This window comes from Acinonyx jubatus, chromosome D2 (genome assembly GCF_027475565.1).
Source record: "Acinonyx jubatus isolate Ajub_Pintada_27869175 chromosome D2, VMU_Ajub_asm_v1.0, whole genome shotgun sequence".
Lineage (NCBI taxonomy): Eukaryota > Metazoa > Chordata > Mammalia > Carnivora > Felidae > Acinonyx > Acinonyx jubatus.
Window position 1 is genome coordinate 32,554,766 of NC_069393.1, and position 18,930 is coordinate 32,573,695.

General features: G+C 37.8%; 1 protein-coding gene across 2 annotated transcripts in view; it reads right to left on the reverse strand.

Moving 5' to 3' along the window:
• Window positions 1-9,738: 9,738 nt before the first annotated feature.
• Window positions 9,739-18,930, reverse strand: part of P4HA1 (prolyl 4-hydroxylase subunit alpha 1) — an 88,168-nt gene continuing 78,976 nt past the window's right edge. For both annotated transcript variants that reach the window (XM_053207721.1, XM_053207722.1), the window contains exons 12-15: window positions 16,793-16,858; window positions 12,872-12,940; window positions 12,258-12,354; window positions 9,739-10,834 (exon numbers count right to left, since the gene is read on the reverse strand). In XM_053207721.1, the coding sequence (XP_053063696.1) occupies window positions 10,764-10,834; window positions 12,258-12,354; window positions 12,872-12,940; window positions 16,793-16,858 (303 nt within the window). In that variant the 3' untranslated portion in view covers window positions 9,739-10,763. The remainder of the gene's footprint in view (window positions 10,835-12,257; window positions 12,355-12,871; window positions 12,941-16,792; window positions 16,859-18,930) is intronic.

Consider the following 18,930-nt stretch of genomic DNA (forward strand, 5'->3'; position numbering starts at 1 on the left):
ACTAGAGTAACCAGACTAGAGGAGGGAAGAGAGAAGGAGAAAAGGAAGGAAGAATGTATCTATAGGAGAGTTAAACCAGCCAATGCAGCAGCACAGGTCTGGAGGAGGGGCCATCTGCTCCCTTAGCTTCTATCTTGCTCCAGTAGATATGCAGTTACCCAGCTAGGAGGGACGTGGTTTGGTGTAGGCGGTCCAGCTGTTGGTCCCTGAGGTCCCACCTTGGTGGTTGTGAGGAGAAAAATGGTAACATCCCACCCACCACCCTCCCCCCCTCGCCCCCCCCCCCCCCAGTCTCCTCCACAGACCCGGTGTTCCAAACTACTGTGCTCAAGCCATCCTCACTTTGCCGTAGGTGCAAACAAGGCAGTTTGTCTCGCTTCCCAGACTCTTGTGTCTGGCACTTGGCTGGGATTCAAACTCTCACTCCACACACCCGGGAACTGGGGAATCACCTCTCCATGCCACCCGATGTGTGGTCCCTGGCTGGCGGGCACAGGCAGGCTTTGTCCTGTCCCACAGCCCTCCAGGGAGGGGATCGTTTTCTCCTACTGTGGACTGTGCCCCTGACCTAGCCACCAAGCCTGGGGCTGGCTCCTCTCCTTCCCAGGTGAGTGATCCCGGCAGCTGGCCCCAGTCCACAGCAAGCCCCACAGTTACAGATTGGATCATTCTCTGTCCCGGTCCGAGGTTTTTCTCTTGTCTGGATATAGTCCTGTGCTTCCCCAGCTGCTCTTTCTCTTCCCTTTGTCACTCTGCAGAAGCAGATCCCTCCCTCCATTCGTTTTATCTCTCACAGTTTGCAATCACGCACCTATGGCCTATCAGGTTGTCTCAGTAGATCCCTGGAAGCACGACTGTCTCTTTTCCTCCCAGACTCTTGGGATTCAAAGTCCTTTGGCTTCAACACTTTTTTGTTTGGGAGAAGAGGGAAGTTCGGAAGATATCCCTACTTCGCCATGTTGGCTCCCCCTCCCCACAATCTACCACATTTTCTTTATCCATTCATCAGGAGATAGACATTTGGGCTCTCTCCATAGTTTGGCTATTGTTTGGCTATATATAACATCCATCTATCTGACTACCTACCTGTCTACCTATCTACCTATCTAACATCTTTACCCATCTGTTGATGGATACTTGGGTTGCTTCCATATCTTGGTTATTATAAATAATTCTGCAATACATATAGAGGTGCAATTATTTTTTTTGAATTGGATCATACAGTATTTCTATTTTTTCTTTTTTTTTTTCATTTATTTATTTTTGAGAGACAGAGCACAAGTGGGGAGGGGCAGAGAGAAGGAGACAGAATCCAAAGCAGGCTCCAGACTCTGAGCTGTCAGCACAGAGCCCAACGCGGGGCTCAAACCCACAAACCGTGAGATCATGACCTGAGAAGATGTCAGACGCTTAACCGACTGAGCCACCCAGGCATCCGGGGTATTTCTATTTTTAACTTTTTGAGGAATCTCCATACTGTTTCCCACAGTGGCTGTACCAGTTTGCATTCCCACCAATGGTTCATGACGGTTCTTTTTTCTCTACAACCTCAACAACACTTGTTATTTCTTGTGTTTTTGATTCTAGCCATTCTGACAAGTGTGAGGTGATATATCATTGTGGGGTTTTTTTAAATATTTAAAAAAATTTTTTTAAGGTTTGTGATATATCATTGTGGGTTTAAAATATCTTAAAAAAATTTTTTAAGGTTTATTCATTTTTCAGAGACAGAGAGACAGAGCATGAGCTGGGAAGGGGCAATGAGAGAGGAAGACACAGAATCCAAAACAGGCTCCAGGCTCTGAGCTGTCAGCACAGAGCCCGACACAGGGCCTGAACTCACGGACGGTGAGATCATGACCTGAGCTGAAGTTGGATGTTCAACCAACTGAGCCCCCAGGCACCCCTAAAATTTTTTTAATGTTTTCTTTGAGAGACACAGGGTGTGAGTGGGGGTGGGGCAGAGAGAGGGACACAGAATTCGAAGCAGGCTCCAGGCTCTAAGCTGGCAGTGCAGAGCCCAACATGGGGCTTAAACTCACAAACCATGAGATCCTGACCTGAGCTGAAGTCAGATGCTTAACTGACTGAGCCACCCAGGAGCCCCTATCATTGTGGTTTTAATTCATATTTCTCTGATGATGAGTGATGTTGAGCATCTCTTCATGTGTCTGTCTTTGGAAACTTTTTTTTTTTTTTGGAAAACTGTCCCATTTTTAAATCACATCGTATTTTTGTTGTTGAGTTGTGTAAGTTCTTTATGTATTTTGAATGTTAACCCCTTAGCAGATACATCATTTACAAATATATTCTCCCATTCAGTAGGTTGCTTTTTCATTTTGATTATTTCCCTCACTGTACATGAGCCTTTTTATTTTGGTATAGTTCCAGTAGTTTATATTTGCTTTTGTTTCCCTGGCCTGAAGAGACATAGCTAGAAAAACATTGCTAAGGTCGATGTTTCTTATTAACTAAGTAATTACTGCCTATGTTTCTTTTAGGAGTTTTATACTTTTGTATTTCACATCTAAGTCTTTAATCCATTTTGAGTTCATTTCACATGTGTGTGTGATGTAAGAAAGTGGTCCAGTTTCATTCTTTTGCATAAAGCTGTCCAGTTTTCCCAGCACCATTTATTGAAGAGACTGTCTTTTCCACATTATATATTCTTGCCATCTTTGCTGTCGATAAACCATATAAATACAGGTATATTTCTGGCCTCTCTATGCTGTTCCATTGATTTATGTTTCTGTTTTGTGCCAATACCATACTGTTTTGATGACTGTAGCTTTGTAGTATATCTTGAAATCTGAAATTGCGATGCCTCTAGTTTTATTCTTTCTTAAGATGGCTTCGACTATTGGGGGTATTTTGTGGTTCCATATAAGTTTTAGATTTATTCTCATTCTGTTTAAAAATGCTATTGGTATTTTGATAGGGAGTGTATTCAATGTGTAGATTTCTTTGGGTAATATGGGCATTTTAACAATATTAATTCTTCCAATTCATGAACATGGAATGTCTTTCTATTTGTTTCATTAATTTCTTTCATCAATGTTTTATAGCTTTCAGAGTAGAGGTCTTTTACCTCATTGGTTAGGTTTATTTTGTTTTTGTTTTTTTTTCAATATATGAAATTTATTGTCAAATTGGTTTCCATACAGGTTAGGTTTATTTTGAGGTATTTTATTCTTTTGGTGCAATTGTAAATAGAATTGTTTTCTTAATTTATCTCTGTAACTTCACTATTAGTGTATAGAAACACAACCAATTTCTATGTATAAATTCTGTATCCGTAAATTTACTGAATTTATTTATTCTAATAGTTTTTGGGTGGAGTCTTTAGGGTTTTCTATGTATAGTATCATGTTATCTACAAAGAGTGAGTTTATCTTCTTCCTTACCAACTAGAATGCCTGTTATTTTTCCTGTCTGATTGTTGTGGCTAGGACTCCCAATACTATGTTGAACAAAACCGGTAAGAATGGACATCCATGCCTTGTGTCTAATCTTACAGGAAAAACTTTGATTTTCACCATTGAGTATGCTATTACCTGTGGATTTTTCATTTATGGCCTTTATAATGCTGGGGTACATTCACTCTAAACCCACTTTGTTGAGATTTTTGATCATGAATGGATGTTAGATTTTGTCAATGTTTTTCTGCATCTATTCAGATGACCATGATTTTTATTCTTTGCTTTGTTACTGTGGTGTGTCACATTGATTGATTTGCAAATAGTGAACTATCCTTATATCCCTGGAATAAATCCCATTTGATCATGGTGAATGATCCTCTTAATGTATTGTTTACTATTGTGGTTTGCTAATATTTTGTTGAGGATGTTTGCATCTATGTTCATCAGGGATATTGGCCTCTAGTTCTCTTTTTTCTTTCTTTTTTATTTTGTAGTGTCTTTGGTTTTGCTATCAGGGTAATGCTGGCCTTGTAGGATGTATTTGGAAGCTTTCCTTCCTCTATTTTTTTGGACCAGTTTGAGAATAGAGATCAACTCTTCATTAATTTGTGGTAGAATTCACTTGCCAACCCATGTGGTCCTGGACTTTTGGTTGTTGAGAGCTTTTTTTTATTACTAATTCAATGTTCTTACTTGTAATTGGTCTGTTCAGAGTTTCTTCTTCCTACTTCATTTTAGGAAAGTTGTTTCTAGAAATTTATCCACTTAAAAAAATTTTTTTTAATGTTTATTTTTGAGAGACAGACAGAGCACGAGCAGGGGCGGGCCAGAGAGAGACGGAGACACAGAATCGGAAGCAGGCTCCAGGCTCTGAGCTGTCAGCATAGAGCCCAATGTGGGACTCAAACCATGAACCGTGAGAATATGACCTGAGCCAAAGTCAGATGCTTAACTGACTGAGCCACCCAGGCACCTCTAAATTTATCCATTTCTTTGACGTTGTCCAAATTGTTGGCATATTTTTTGTAGTAGTCTCAAAATCATTTTTCCCCCCAGTGGTATTGGTTGTTACTTCTCCTCTTTCATTTCTGATTTTATTTGTACCATCTCTCTTTTTTTTTCTTGAGTCTGGCTAAAGTTTAATCGATTTTGTTTGTTTCAAAGAACCAGCTCTTGATTTCTTTGATCTTTTCCATTTTTTTTAGTCTCTATCTCATTTTTCCACTCTGATCTTTATTATTTCCTTCCTTCTACTAACTTTGGGCTTTGTTCTTTTTCTAGCCCCTTTAGGTGTAAGGTTAGATTGCATAGTTGAGATTTTTGTTTCTTGAGGTATGCCTGCATTGCTATACATTTCCTTTGTAGAAATGTTTTCACTGTGTCTCAAAGAATTTGGACCACTGTACTTTCATTTTCATTTGTCTCCATGTATTTTTTTTATTTCCTGTTTGATTTCTTGGTTGATCATTCATTGTTGAGTAGCATGTTATTTAACCTTCATGTACCTGTGTTTTCTAGATTTTTCTTATAATTGATTTCTAGTTTAATACCATTGTGGTCTGAAAAGATGCATATTTCATTCTTCTTAAATTTATTGAGATTTGTGACCCAACATGTGGTCTATCCTGGAAAATACTACATGTGCACTTGAAAAGAATGTGGATTCTATTGTTTTTGGATGGAATGTTCTGTATATATGGGTAAACTCCATTTGGCCTACTGTGTCATTTGATGACACTTGTTTCCTTATTGTTTTTCTGCCTGGATGATCTATCCATTGATATAAATGGGGTGTTAAAGTCCCCTACTATTATCTTACTACTGTCAATTTTTCCCTTTATGTCTATTAATATTTGCTGTATGTACTTGGGTGCTCCAATATTGGGTGCATAGATATTTACAATTGTTATATTCTCTTGTTAGATTCTCTTTATCATTATTAATGGTCTTGTCTTTTGTTATAGTCTTTGTTTTAAAGTCTATTTTGTCTGATAAAAGTATTGCTACCCTGGCTTTTTTCCCCCTTCTATTTGCATGCAGTACCTTTTTCTATCCTTTCACTTTTAGTCTGTGTCTTTAGTCTTAAGCGTGGCTCTTGCAGGCAGCATACAGATCTTGGGGTTTTTTTTTGTTTTTTTGTTTTTGTTTTTTTTTTATCCATTCCACCACTCTATATGTTTTGATTAGACCATTTACATTTAAAGTGATTTTTGATAAGTATGTTCTTATTGCCATTTTGTGAACTGTTTCCTGGTTGGTTTTATAGTTCTTGTTGTTCCTTTCTTCTCTTTGTGATTGATGCCTTTCTTCAGTGTTATTTTTGGCTTGCTTTCTCTGTATTTTTTGTGTATCTGTCACCAGATTTGGGGTTTGTGGTTACCATGAGGTTCATATATAACATCATAAGCATATGTGTGTATGTATTGAGTTGATGGCTAAGTTTGAATACATTCTAAAAGAACTTTTTATTTATTGCTTGTTTGTTTATTTACTTGTGAGGGGAGGGGCAGAGAGGGAGAGAGCAAATCCCAAGCAAGCCTCACTCTGTCAGCATGGAGCCCAATGTGGAGATCTCTGAACTGTGAGATCGTGATCTGAGCTGAAACTAGAAGTTGGACACTTAACTGACTGGGCCACCCATGTGCCCCCTAAAAGAACTTATTTATTCTTCCCATGTTTTCTGTGTGTGTTGTCATAGTTTACATCTTTTTATTCAGAAGCTTCTTCTAATTATGACCTTTTCTTTCACATGTAAAGAAGTCCCTTCAACATTTCTTCTAAGGCCAGTTTAGCAGTGATAAACTTTTTTTAAAAATTTGTGACATTTTTTAATGTTTTTTTTTTTTGAGAGAGAGAGAGAGAGAGAGAGAGGGAGACAGACAGCGTGAGTGGGGGAAGGCAGACAGGGAGATGGAATCCGAAGCAGGCTCCAGACTCTGAGCTGTCAGCATAGAGCCCAATATGGGGCTCGAACTCACAAGCAGTGAGATCATGACCTGAGCCCAAGTCAGATGCTTAACCAACTGAGCCACTCAGACGCCCCCCAAATTTATTTATTTTTGGGAGAGCGTTAGTGCAAGTTGGAGAGGGGCAGAGAGAGAGGGAGAGAATCCCAAGCAGACTCTGTGTTTAATCCCATGAACCATGAGATCATGAACTGATCCAAAACCAAGAGTTACCCAGGGCACCCCAGTAGTGATAAACCCCAAATTTTGTCTAGGAAACTTTTCTCCAATTCTGAATGATAGTCTAGTCTTGGTTGCAGGTTTTTTTCCTTTCAGCACTCCCTTCTAGCCTACAAAGTTTCTGCTGAACTCTGCTTCCTGAACCTAGATGTGTTTCCTTCCTCAGGTTAGGGAAGTTTTCTGCACCATATTCTCTCTTTTCTCCTGCTGGGATCCCTATAATGTATTTGCTTGATGTTGTCCAAGAGATCCCTTAACCTATCCTCATTTTTAAAAATTGTTTTCTCTTGGGGTGTCTGGATGGCTCAGTCAGTTAAGTGTCCAAATCTTGATTTCGGCTCAGGTCATGATCTCACAATTTGAGAGTTCAAGCCCCACATCAGGCTCTGTGCTGACAGCATGGAGCCTGCTTGGAATTTCTCTCTCTCTCTGTTCCTCTCCCGCTTTGCTCTCTCAAACCTCAACATTTTTTTCTTTCTTTTGCTCTCCAGCTTGGTTGCTTTCCATTACCCTTTAAGATCACTGATCCAGGGGCACCTGGGTGGCTCAGTCGGTTGGGCGTCTGACTTTGGTTCAGGTCATAATCTCACAGTTTGTGAGTTTGAGCCCCATGTTGGGCTCTTTGCTGATAGCTCGGAGCCTGGTGCCTGCCTCAGATTTCTGTCTCCATCTCTCTGCCCCTTCCCTGATCACGCTATGCTGTCTCTCTCAAAAATAAGACATAAAAAATAAAAAAGAGATCACTGATCCATTTTTCTGCATCTGCTAATCTGTTGATTCTTTTTAGTGTATTTTTTTCAGTTATTGTATTCAACTGATTGGTTCTTTTTGTATTTTTCTTTGTTCAAGTTCACACAGAGCTCTACTGTTCTCTCCAGTGTAGTGAGCATCTTTATGATCATTAAACTGTTTATCAGGCATATTGCTTATCTCCATTTCATTTAGTTCTCTGAAGTTTTGTCTTGTTCTTTTATTTGAAACACATTTCTCAATTTTGCTCAGCTTACTGTGTATATTTCTATGAATTAGGTGGAATAGCTACTTCTCCTAAACTCAAAGGAATGGTCTTGTGTATGGTCATCCCATGTAGACTATGTGTACCTGGTGACTTTGGTTTTCTGGCTGAAGCAATGGCTGGCATAAGCTGGGGGTGCTAGGTCTGTCCTTATTGGATGGCCAGAGCTGAAATGGGCGTAGTCTGGGGTGGTGCCTGAGGTCTCTGGGCAAAGGGTACATTGATGGGGCACAAGTTGGGGAATCTGTTGTGCTCTGTGCAGAGAGCACCCTGGTGGGGTAGCTAGAGCCAAGGTTGGGTGTGGGCTGGGGGTCCTGGGGGCACTCCACAGAGGGCGTGCCCTGGCAGGTGAGCTGTAGCTGAAGTGGGCATGGGCTGGCATGGTCCTGGGGCTCTTGGTGCAGAGGACACCCTGGCAGGACAGCTGAAACTGAGGTGGGTTCAGGCTGGGGTGCCCTGAGGTGCTCAGTGCAGGGGGTACCCTAGAGAGGCAGTTGTTGCTGAGGCAGGGTGTGGGCCTGGGGGTTCCAGGGCATTCCACATAAGGGTACCTTGAAGTGTTGGGACCAAGGTGGGCATGGGCCAGGGGGTCCTGGAGTGCTGTGCCATGGGTGCCCTAGCAAGTCATCTGGAGCCAAAGTGGGCAGATTTGGAGTATTCTGGGGTTCTCTGGGCCTGTGTCACCTTGCTAAGATGGCTGGAGCTATAGTGAGCACTCACTAGGGGTTTGTGTGTGCCCAATCTTGGCTCCACCTGGGGCTGCCTTGGCAGGATATCTGGGGTTGGTGTGGGCTAGAGGCCTAGGTCTCACTAAGGTAGTAGGCCTGCTAGGGTGCCCAGACCCCACTCCCATCCATGCTATCAAAGTAGAGGGAGAACATAAACCATGGCACTTGCCAGTCCCTCTAATCCAGAGACGGTTCCAGCAGCTCTCCTACCCTTTGGCAGGGTCCTTTATATTCTAGTTGCTCTTTTAAATAATTACTTAGAGGAAGAGCATGTGTGGAAGCAGGGGAAGGGCAGAGAGAGAGAATCCCAAGCAGGCTCTGTGCTGTCAGGGCAGAGTCCGACATGGGGTTCAATCTCATGAACTGCGAGATTGGGACCTAAGCCACTCAAGTGCCCCTTTAGTTGCTTTTGTAAACCATGCCTTTTTTTTTCTGTGTCCCAGGGCATCCAGGGTTGGTATGTAGCCCTCATTTATTTTAATGTTCACCATAAGAAAAAAAATTGCAATGACCACTGGACTCAAAGCTTTTTACTGGATTTTTTTCCTCCTTTCCATTTGGAAAGAAAAATGGTAACATTGGAAATGTGGGAGGGTTCTGTAAGATCTAATGCTGAAAAGAGTTTACTGGTCCCCATAGAGAGTCTAGGTTGAATATAATGAGGAAATTTGTAAGAGTATGTCATTGCTTCCGAAATATATATTACTTTTATTCTATTTGCTAAAACACATAAGAAAGGTTAGTTTCCATTCATTGAACTCCCATTTTATTTCTATCCTTTTGCATTTACATTGCTTCTAACAGGATTTTTTAAAATCATGTATAAAAAAATCTAAGTAAATTAAAGTACTAAAGGTCATTTCCAATATTTCTTACTAAAATAGCTGTGGTGAAACAAAGTATTTGGGAGAAAGGAATTTCACAGTTGATTTAATACCTTCTTACCCAAACAACCAAACTCTTCCTTAAATATTTAAATAGTGCATAAAGGATAAAGAGCCCTTGTATGAATTAAGACTCACCATAAGAAATGTAAAATGTTAGTTTTAAGGGTCAACTGATATACTTCTTGGGGTTCATGGCTTTATATTATACCACACTTTTGGATAAGAGAAAGTCTTAAGTACCATCATTATAGTAACTTTATAACCACAAGTTGTAGAGCTTCTTTTGAAGGAAACATATTCTGATTGATTGAATGGCTGAAAGTTCAGAGTTCTACCATAACAGTGTGACATGAAAGTGAATGAAAACCAAAGGGATAGATCTAAGTCCTCTGTATTAAAAAAAACAAAACAAAAAACACACACACACATCCATAGAAATCACCTGTTGTCACTACAGTATGCATTCACATTCAAATAAGAAAAATACCACACAGAAAACAGAAACATTTTTAAAAAAAGATTTAAGATCATAAATAGGTCATTGTTGTCACAACACATTTCAGAAGTGAAAAAAAACAGACATTTTGGCTTTTTTAGAAAAAAGATTCTTCTTTTTTTTTATCAATTCCCTCATCATTAAAAGGACTTGTACATTTTAAAATTTCCAGTCTCCTAAGGCACGATATTTATTTTATCAGAACGCCAATATCATCACCCTGCTATAGCAGGAATAAGAGGCAAGGTATTAGCATTACAAAAAACAGCAAATTTTATGGACAAAACCATTAGTCATTTAAGGGAGAAATAAACAGACTAATGATCATTTTAGTTAAGAAGGCCCACTGTTGTTATATAGGGCTTTGCAATAAAAAACCTTTTTAATCAAATTATTTTAACTCAAGCAGATTTGATTCACCACAGAGGAGCTGTGAGAGAAGAATGGGATTGGTAAAATACAGTATACTTTCTTTAAAAAGATCTGAGAGGAAAAAAATCAACTTAGAATAGCGTATGGAGGGGTAAACATCAAATGGAACCCAGATTAGAGGTCTAGTTTACTCCTAGTCTTTAGGCAGATCCAGAAAATAAGACTAGGTAAATGTAATACCTAGGTCCAAACTATAAGGCTTATAATCACATGGCCCATTCTAGCCTACCCCCTACCAACTGAGATGTAGTGAAATACTATAATCAGATGCATAAAGTGTTTTTTTTTTATCCAACCAAGAAGTTCTTTAAGATATAAATGTAAAAATTCCTTATTTTTTTAACTCTACCTTGCTTTATCCTCTGTGATACCAACTGAACTTTAAAGGTTTATATGTACAATATGGTGATTTAGTGTTACTTTTAAAAGGAAAAAAACCCCACAAAGTTAGTGATTGTCCACAGATGAAACATGGGATGAGGTTCATGACTGAAACCAATCATGGAGTGTTAGTCAATTGTAAACTCTTGAAAGTTAAGACTGGGAAATGTGCATATCAGACACATTAGAGTATAGCAGGAGAGGAAGGGAAGCCTATTTGTCATTCCAATTCTGATAAGGTGCATGGTCTTCGAAATTCTTGTCCACGTTCATGGAGCCATTTATTAGATACTGTGAGAGAAAAAAATACATTAATATTCTCCACTATCTAAAATTTAAATCACTTGTAAGAACTAGGCCTATAACAAAGTTTCTACACGAGCTAAAAGTTCAAGACCAAAATAAGATGGAAGCAGATGGTACCTAGGCACTCTATTTAAAAAAAAAAAACCAAAAAAAAAACCCCACAAAACTTCGCTAAATGTTGGAAGCACATGAGAGTCTATGTATGTGCATTTCCTAAAGTTTCTGATGTTTAATGTAAATCTTGAAATGAAATGCAATTGGAATGAAGATGTAGGTAGAGACAGAACATTGTTTTAATTGTTTGCAAAAATACTATCACTAATACAGGGACATTTTAGAGATGAACACAAAGCCTCCAACGTACAGGAACAATTCTACAATCAATCACTACTATTATGTGCTCATTAAATTTCCTTGATTCCAAGATACTGCTTTTTAATGTAACTCAAACAGAATTTTCTACTCCTTCTTTATCATAGAACCCAATCGATGGCTTCAACATGTACAAAGTAAACTAGGACCCATAATTACTCTTATCTTTCTCAACTCCTATATCCCATCTATCATTCATCAAAGCCTGCCACTTTTCCTTATATATCTCTTCTGTCTCTTTACTCTCCAATCCTTTTGCTACTACCATAGTCCAGTTTTCATCATCACCCACTTAGGCAATGTAAAAGAGCCTTCTAAACTGATCTCTCCTCCACTAGCCTCATTCTAGTCCAGTGATTCTCAAACATAATCATCAAAGAAGATTTTTAAAATCCTAACAATCAGGTGTCACTCCTTAGTCCTGCTATGTCTGAGACAGTAGCCACTAGACACATGTGGCTACTAAGTACCTGAAAGGTGGCTAGTGACACATATTGAAAAGGATTTATGGGGTTAAATAATATGTATAAAAATAAATTCACCTGCTTCTATTTCTTTATGACTGGCCACATTAAAAACTAGCATGACCCTGACCCTGAGTGCCTCTCTAGCCTCACACTAGTCCTGGCCCTGGTCCCTAACATGCCTGGAAAACATACGGCTCTCTCTTCAAGAGCAAATTTTAAAATTAAGCTTTGAAGAAGCCTCCCAACTATAAGGAGTCCTCATCTTCTGTATACATCTCCGTATTAGTGTGTACTACACTATATTCTGATTTATCCATTAGTGTGTCTCAGACAACTGTACACTCCTTGAGGGAAAGATACTGTCTTCTTCAACTTTGAGTCAAGAAGCGGGACTACTGTTAAAATCTGTCATCAGAATTCTGATCTATTGAAAGTAAATTTATATTAAAATCAGAAACTTGGTTGGTTGAATCCCTTTCAATGTTAGTTTTGTTTTCTTTTTAAGATATAGACTACCCTAATTTCAAAATATGAGACAAAAGTCAAAAGAGAATATAGGAAATATTTACCCCATTTGTTTCCAACTAGCACTGGACAGGCCGCATGCCGTGTACTGTAATCTCCTTCTCCACTGGCAAACAGATTATACCAGAAAACAGCAGTTCCCTGTGGAGAATAATACAAAATTATCTCCAAATAAGATATAGGTTATCACTTTTTGTAGTAATTAAATTTTCCTCTGTTCCTGTGGAAGTACTCCTCCATGGCAGCATTATGTCTTCCCTAATAAAATTCTGAAAATATGACTAAACCATTTACAAAATTTTGGTGATCACATGAAAATGTCAATACCACAAAGCTGCCTGACAAAGGGGATTTGCCAAAACAAAGCTAACAAATCTTACAGTAGTAAGATGGAGGTTCCATCATATGGAACCCATTTTAGAAATGCAAACTTTTGAGTACTAATCCTTGGTTGTTCATTATTTCTAGGTAATCATTGTAAAGTGTACCATAAAGATATTTAAAATTTTACCTAGTATACTTAAGGACCTTAAGGACTACATTATCTCTATCTTTAAAAATGTTATTCATTAATTAGACCGTGAAACAAAGGTGCATCTCTTCCTCAGGGAAAAAAAAAAGACCCACAAAATTAAAATAACAAATGAACCAAGTTTACCTTTTTGGGCCAAACACTAGCTCCTACTTCAGGAAAAACAGTGGCTCCTCCTGCTGACACATCACTCATCTATAAGAATTGCAGACAGTATTATCAGAAGCACTGGTATAATAAAGTTAAATATGCCATTGTGAGGAAGGCATGATACTGCAGAGAATATGAGAACATCTGGAATTCTATTTACATAGTTTGTGCAGGCTATTCAGGTTTTTTAATATTTATTTATTTATTTATTTATTTATTTATTACTTATTTATTTGAGACAATGCGAGTGAGGGAGCGGCAGAGAGAATCCCAAGCAGGCTCCATCCACACTGTCAGTGCTCAGCCCAATACAGGGTTCAAACCCATGAAACTGTGAGGTCATAGCCTGAGTCAAAACCAAGAGTTGGACGCTCAGCCAACTGAGCCACCCAGGTGCCCCCATGCTACTCAGTTTTTAAACAAAAAAAGATGCTGTTCTATTCTAGGTTTATATACTTATATTTAAAAAAAATAAAAGTAAAAGAAATGATAAAGTCAGGAAGGGAGATAGGGATGTCTTTTATAGCTACTTCTTTTATAGCCAGAGGTAAAAAAAAAAAAAAAAAAAAAGAGGATTGAAAATCAAATCAAGTAATACAAGGGTATAACTATGTATTTATTGCACTAGAATATAATCTCCATGGGGGCAGGAATTTTCATCTATTTTGTTCATTGCTCACTTTAATGTCTACAGTATTTATAGCAGGTGCTCCTACTGGGTATTTACCCAAAGAAAATGAAAACACTAATTCAAAAGGATGTAGGCACCCTTATGTTTATCGCAGCATTATTTACAACAGCCAAATTATGGAAACAGCTCAAGTGTCCACTGATGAAAGGATAAGGAAGATGTGGTCTATATATACAATGGAATATTATTCAGCCATACAAAATGAAAGCTTGCCATTTGCAACAACATGGATGGATCTAGAGAGTATTATGTTAAGCAAAATAAGTCTGCCAGAGAAAGACAAATACTGTATGATTTCACTCATATGTGGAATTTAAGAAATGAAACAAAGGAACAAAAGAGACAAACCATGAAACAGACTTCTAACTGTAGAGAACAAACTGATGATTTACCCATCCATCCCCCTTCCACTCTGGTAAACAGGTAATGGGGATTTGGGAGTGCACTTGTGATAAGCACCAGGTGTTGTATGTAAGTGTTGAATCACTAAATTGTAGAGCTGAAATTAATATCACACTGTACGTTAATTATACCAGAATTAAAATTTGGAATTTTTACATGTAAAACACAAATCTTCCAAATTAAGGGATCACATGGACAAAATGAGACAGGAAACCTATCATGCAGTGAAGATTTTTTCACAAGCAATGTAAGTAGAACGTATATACAAAGACTGTATCACAAAGCAAAGCCCAACTGTGCTATATCCAAGAGTCACATCTAAAACAAGCCTTGAAACAAAAAGATTGCCAGGCAAATGCTATACCAAAGAAAATAGAGTTTGATCTTAATATCGAACACAGTTTAAATAAAAATAAAAGCACTGAGATAAAGAAGGATATTGTACTATGATGAATACATCCACTGGAGCAAAGAGCTAACTTTCAAGAAATGAAAAAGTTGTGCTAAATGGACCATGTAGGACAATACTTAAACAATGGCAGGGGGTGGGGGACAAAATTACTGATCTAATCAAAATGCTATATAGTTAAGATAGAATATAATAATCAAACATATAAAGGTCAAATAATCTAATATTTATGGATATTGGACCAAATAATGTATAGCATCGATATTCATAAAAGCAAAAAAAAAAAAATGGTTAATGTCTCAAACATCAGAAGAGATGACCAACCTCTCTAATAATACAAACTAAAACCACAATAACTGCCAATATAATAAGTGAAAGATGTGCAGACCAAAAGGTTAACAAACATATCACACTTAAAGGTAGGATATAAATTGGTACAATTATGGAGAATTCACTTCTAAAAAGTATACAAGATTTCACAGCATGAATTTTGTATAATGTATCATCGTCTCTCCTGGTTTTCCCTTTGTAATAATTCTCTCTCATCTTTAACATTATATGTCTCAAATTCTTTTTTAATCCTAAATCCTTTTTATTACAGTGCTTAAATCCTTTTTTTATGGTATCTTGAATCTTTTTAGAAACAGATAAGGTTGTAAGAGGGAAGGAGGGTGATGAGGTAGGAAGGTGAAAAGGTGGATTGCAAAGAGGGAAGGAGAGAGAGAAGAATGGAAGAAATAAAGTAAAAGACAAATAGGGAAGGTAGCAGGAAGCAATGAAGCAGGAAAATGAGACTGAGCAGAGATACACAAATTTTGGTAGGGAGTGAGATAAACAGCAAAAAGAGATGCCATTTTCCTATCATTCAAATGGGTTAGGGGGTGGACAAAACAATGAAATAAGCAACATTTATGTCTAGACTTAAAATTCATCTTTTGAAGTTAACAAAGGTTACAACATTGTAGAAGGTTATATTTTCCAAATATACTATTTCCCAGTATTCCCTGTCCTACATGTTCTGTTTACATGACACTGACATTCTTATTGAGTGGTAGGGTCCATGTCTCCTCCCCTTGAAACTTGGCAGATCTTTGTAATTGCCTTGATTAGTAAAAGCCTTCTGAAGGTAGGTAATAAAAATGCCATGCATTTCAGCCTTGCTTTTTGCAGAGATACTTGCTCTTGCAATCTAGTCACCATGCTGGGAAGAAGCCCAGACCACATGCAGGTACTCTGGCCAAAGCCAGCCTCCACCTTCAAGATGACCCCAGTGCCAGTCATCAACTGACTACAGATGCATGAATGATCCACAGCAAGAACCAGGAGTGAAGCCCACCTTACAACCATGAGACATAAAAATAGTTATTTTAATCTATTCAGTTTTGGGGTGATTTGTTATGCAACAAAAGATAACTGGGGCAAGTATTATGACCAAAGTTTAATTTTTTAAATATATTTAAGTATATAAACAATTTTAAAGTTTATTTCTTTTGGGAAAGAGAGAGCGTGCAGGTGCACGAGCAGGGGGGCAGGCAGAGATTCCCAAGCAGGGAACTCACAATGAGGGACTTAAACTCACCAACTGTGAGCTCATGACCTGAGCAGAAAGCAAGAGTCAGACTCTTAACCAACTGAGCCACCAGGTGCCCCGGTATATAAACAATTTTAAAAATAATGATCATACGGTTTTGAAATTTTACTAAACAATGTGAAAATGGTTACCCTTAATGGGGCTTCCAGGATGCTATAATGTGCTCTCTAGATTTAGCTGCTTACACCAGATGTATTCACTTTGTGAAAACTTATCAGGTTATAGTACTTAGGATTTGTATACTTTTCTTATATGTATCAATAAAAAATTCAAAAGGAAAGTTTATTAAATGTGTGTGAATATATACAGAGATGCCTATATACACATCTGAACAGTCCATACACCAAAATATCCACAATGATTGTCTCCAAATAGACTGTTAGTAATATAAATTTTTTTATATTTTTAAGTTTATTTATTTAATTAGAGAGAGAAGAGCACAAATGGGGGAGAGGGAGAGAGAATCCCAAGCAGGCTCTGCACTGTCAGCGCAGAGCCCAATATGGGGCTCAAACTCACAAAGCGTGAAATCATGACCTGAGTCAGATGCTCAACAGACTGAGCCACCCAGGTGCCCTGAGACTGTTAGTAATTTTAACTTTTTTATTCAGGTTTTAATATTACTATCTGAAAAAGTTACAAATGCAAAAACCCTCCACTTACTCAGTTGTAAAAACTTTAAATTAGGATGTTAAATAAGAGCTAAGGAAAACAGACATCTGAACATCAAAATAAACATCATGTGATAAAATCCCAACTTAAAAATTTTAGCAAAAAAAAATTTTTTTTTTAGCTATAACTTACATAAAACAGCCATGTAGCAATTCTATTTCCTGTCCCCAGCTCTTTGAAAGCATCTGGTTCATCTTTCTGTGAATAAAACACAACAAACTCAATGGTATAAAATTCAGGAATGCAAATTATCCAGTGGCACTAAATACCAGTAATATGCTTAAGGGTATGCCAAAAAAAACCCAAAAGGTTCATTTATAATGTCTAGTGCATGATATACAGCAGGCACTCAAATACTTGTTGGTTGTTGATTCAGATTGTACAGTGAATACTTTTGATAAGACCACTGGGGGTAGGGGGGACCTATATTAATTAGCCTAAATAACGAAAATCAGTATCTACTATCCACAGATTATTAATTAATGCCTATAGTTTTAGCTTCCAAAGGGGCAGGGGGGAAAGAGCCTCTTAGCTACATTCATGAACTCTATTCTCTGCAGGTAAAGAATTTACCTTGAGATTTAAATTGAACTCATGGTCCATTCAAATGTTTACTGCTACTATGCTTGTCATTCTTTTGGACAGTCGGCACTTTAATCTGGCTGGACAATTCACATCTAGGTATTTAAATCTAAATTAAAATACAATACAGTATCCTGGCAGTTATCCCAGAAAAATGAAAATGTATTTTTCACACAGAAATTTATACACATCTTTATTGGTAATAGCCCCAAACTGGAAACTACCTTACCTTACTGTCCTTCAAAGAAGGAACAATTAACCAAATGTGGTGTGTCTATACTGTGAACTCCTACTGAGCAATAAAAACACACTACTGACACATTCTTTAAGAACTCCACTAACCTCAGAGGAATTATGCTGCTGAGTGAAAAGAGATACATACTGCATAAAACATCTATATAACATTTCTGAAATGATAATTACAGAGAAGAACAGATTAGCAGCTACCAGCAGTTAAGGGATGGGAAGCAGAAGGGTATGTGCAGCTATAAGAGCAGGACTGTAAGGGAGTCTTGCAGTCATGGTGCAGTTATGCATCCTGATTGTGTGGTACTTTCACAAAGTTACACATGTAATAAAACTGCATAGATACACACACAATTAGTGCAAATAGAACTGGTGAAATATGAAATAGCTCTATGTCTTGTGCCAATGCTTATTTCTTGGTTTTGATAGTCAACTACAGTAATGCAAGATGTTAACATTGGGGGAGGCTGAGGGAAGGGTTCATAGGACCTCTCTGTACATTTCCTTGCAACTTCCTAGGAATCTGTAATTATTTCAAAATAAAAAACTAAGAAAAAAATTTAGTTGCACTAATGTCAGCTTGAACTGTACTCTTTCACATCATTCAAGACTCTCAGACATTTTTCAATAATTGAAAAAAGAAGGGAAAGACTAAAAATATATTCCTTGCTGGCCTACATAGAAAAAGAGTACAATTCTGGGATTTAAGCTAGTCAAGGGCCATGACACAATATAGGCTGTTTTCCTTCAAAAAAATGTACTCTTATTTTAAAATGACAGTAGATCAAGAAGTTTATTAAAATGCCCAAGACAGTTCTTAGAATTCATGTATTTATGATAAAGCTTAATGAGGACTTGTATACTTGTATAATGTATAATTTATAGCTTAATGTGAAAAAAGTAAGGTTAATATTTATTAATCTTAAGCAAGAGTAGTACTTGGTAAAGGACAGCTTTTTAGCAAACTGCTTTCTATTATATATTCTCCAGTGTCTCTCTACATCTGTTTTGTATTTTTTATCTTGTCTCTTAATGTATTCTTATAATTTCTTCAGATTTACCAATTCATTCACTAATGCACTTCAACTGTCTCTGTTTAAGTTTATTTATTTGAGAGAGAAAGCATGAGTGGGGGAGGGGCACAGAGAGAGAGAGAGAGAGAGAGGAGAGACAGGATCCCAAGCAGGCTCTGCACTATCAGCACAGAGCCCAATGTGGGGCTTGAACCCAGGACCCATGAATTCATGACCTGAGCCGAAGTCGGATGCTCAACCAACTGAGCCACCCAGGCGCCCCTCTCTAATCTGTTTTAATTTATCCATCAAACTTTAAATTTTCAACAATTACTTTTTTCTACCTAGAGCTTCTATTTGTTTTTCAAATATGTTAAATCATTTTGAGTTTATTAATTTTTATCCTTTTATTTTTAAAACTACTATACA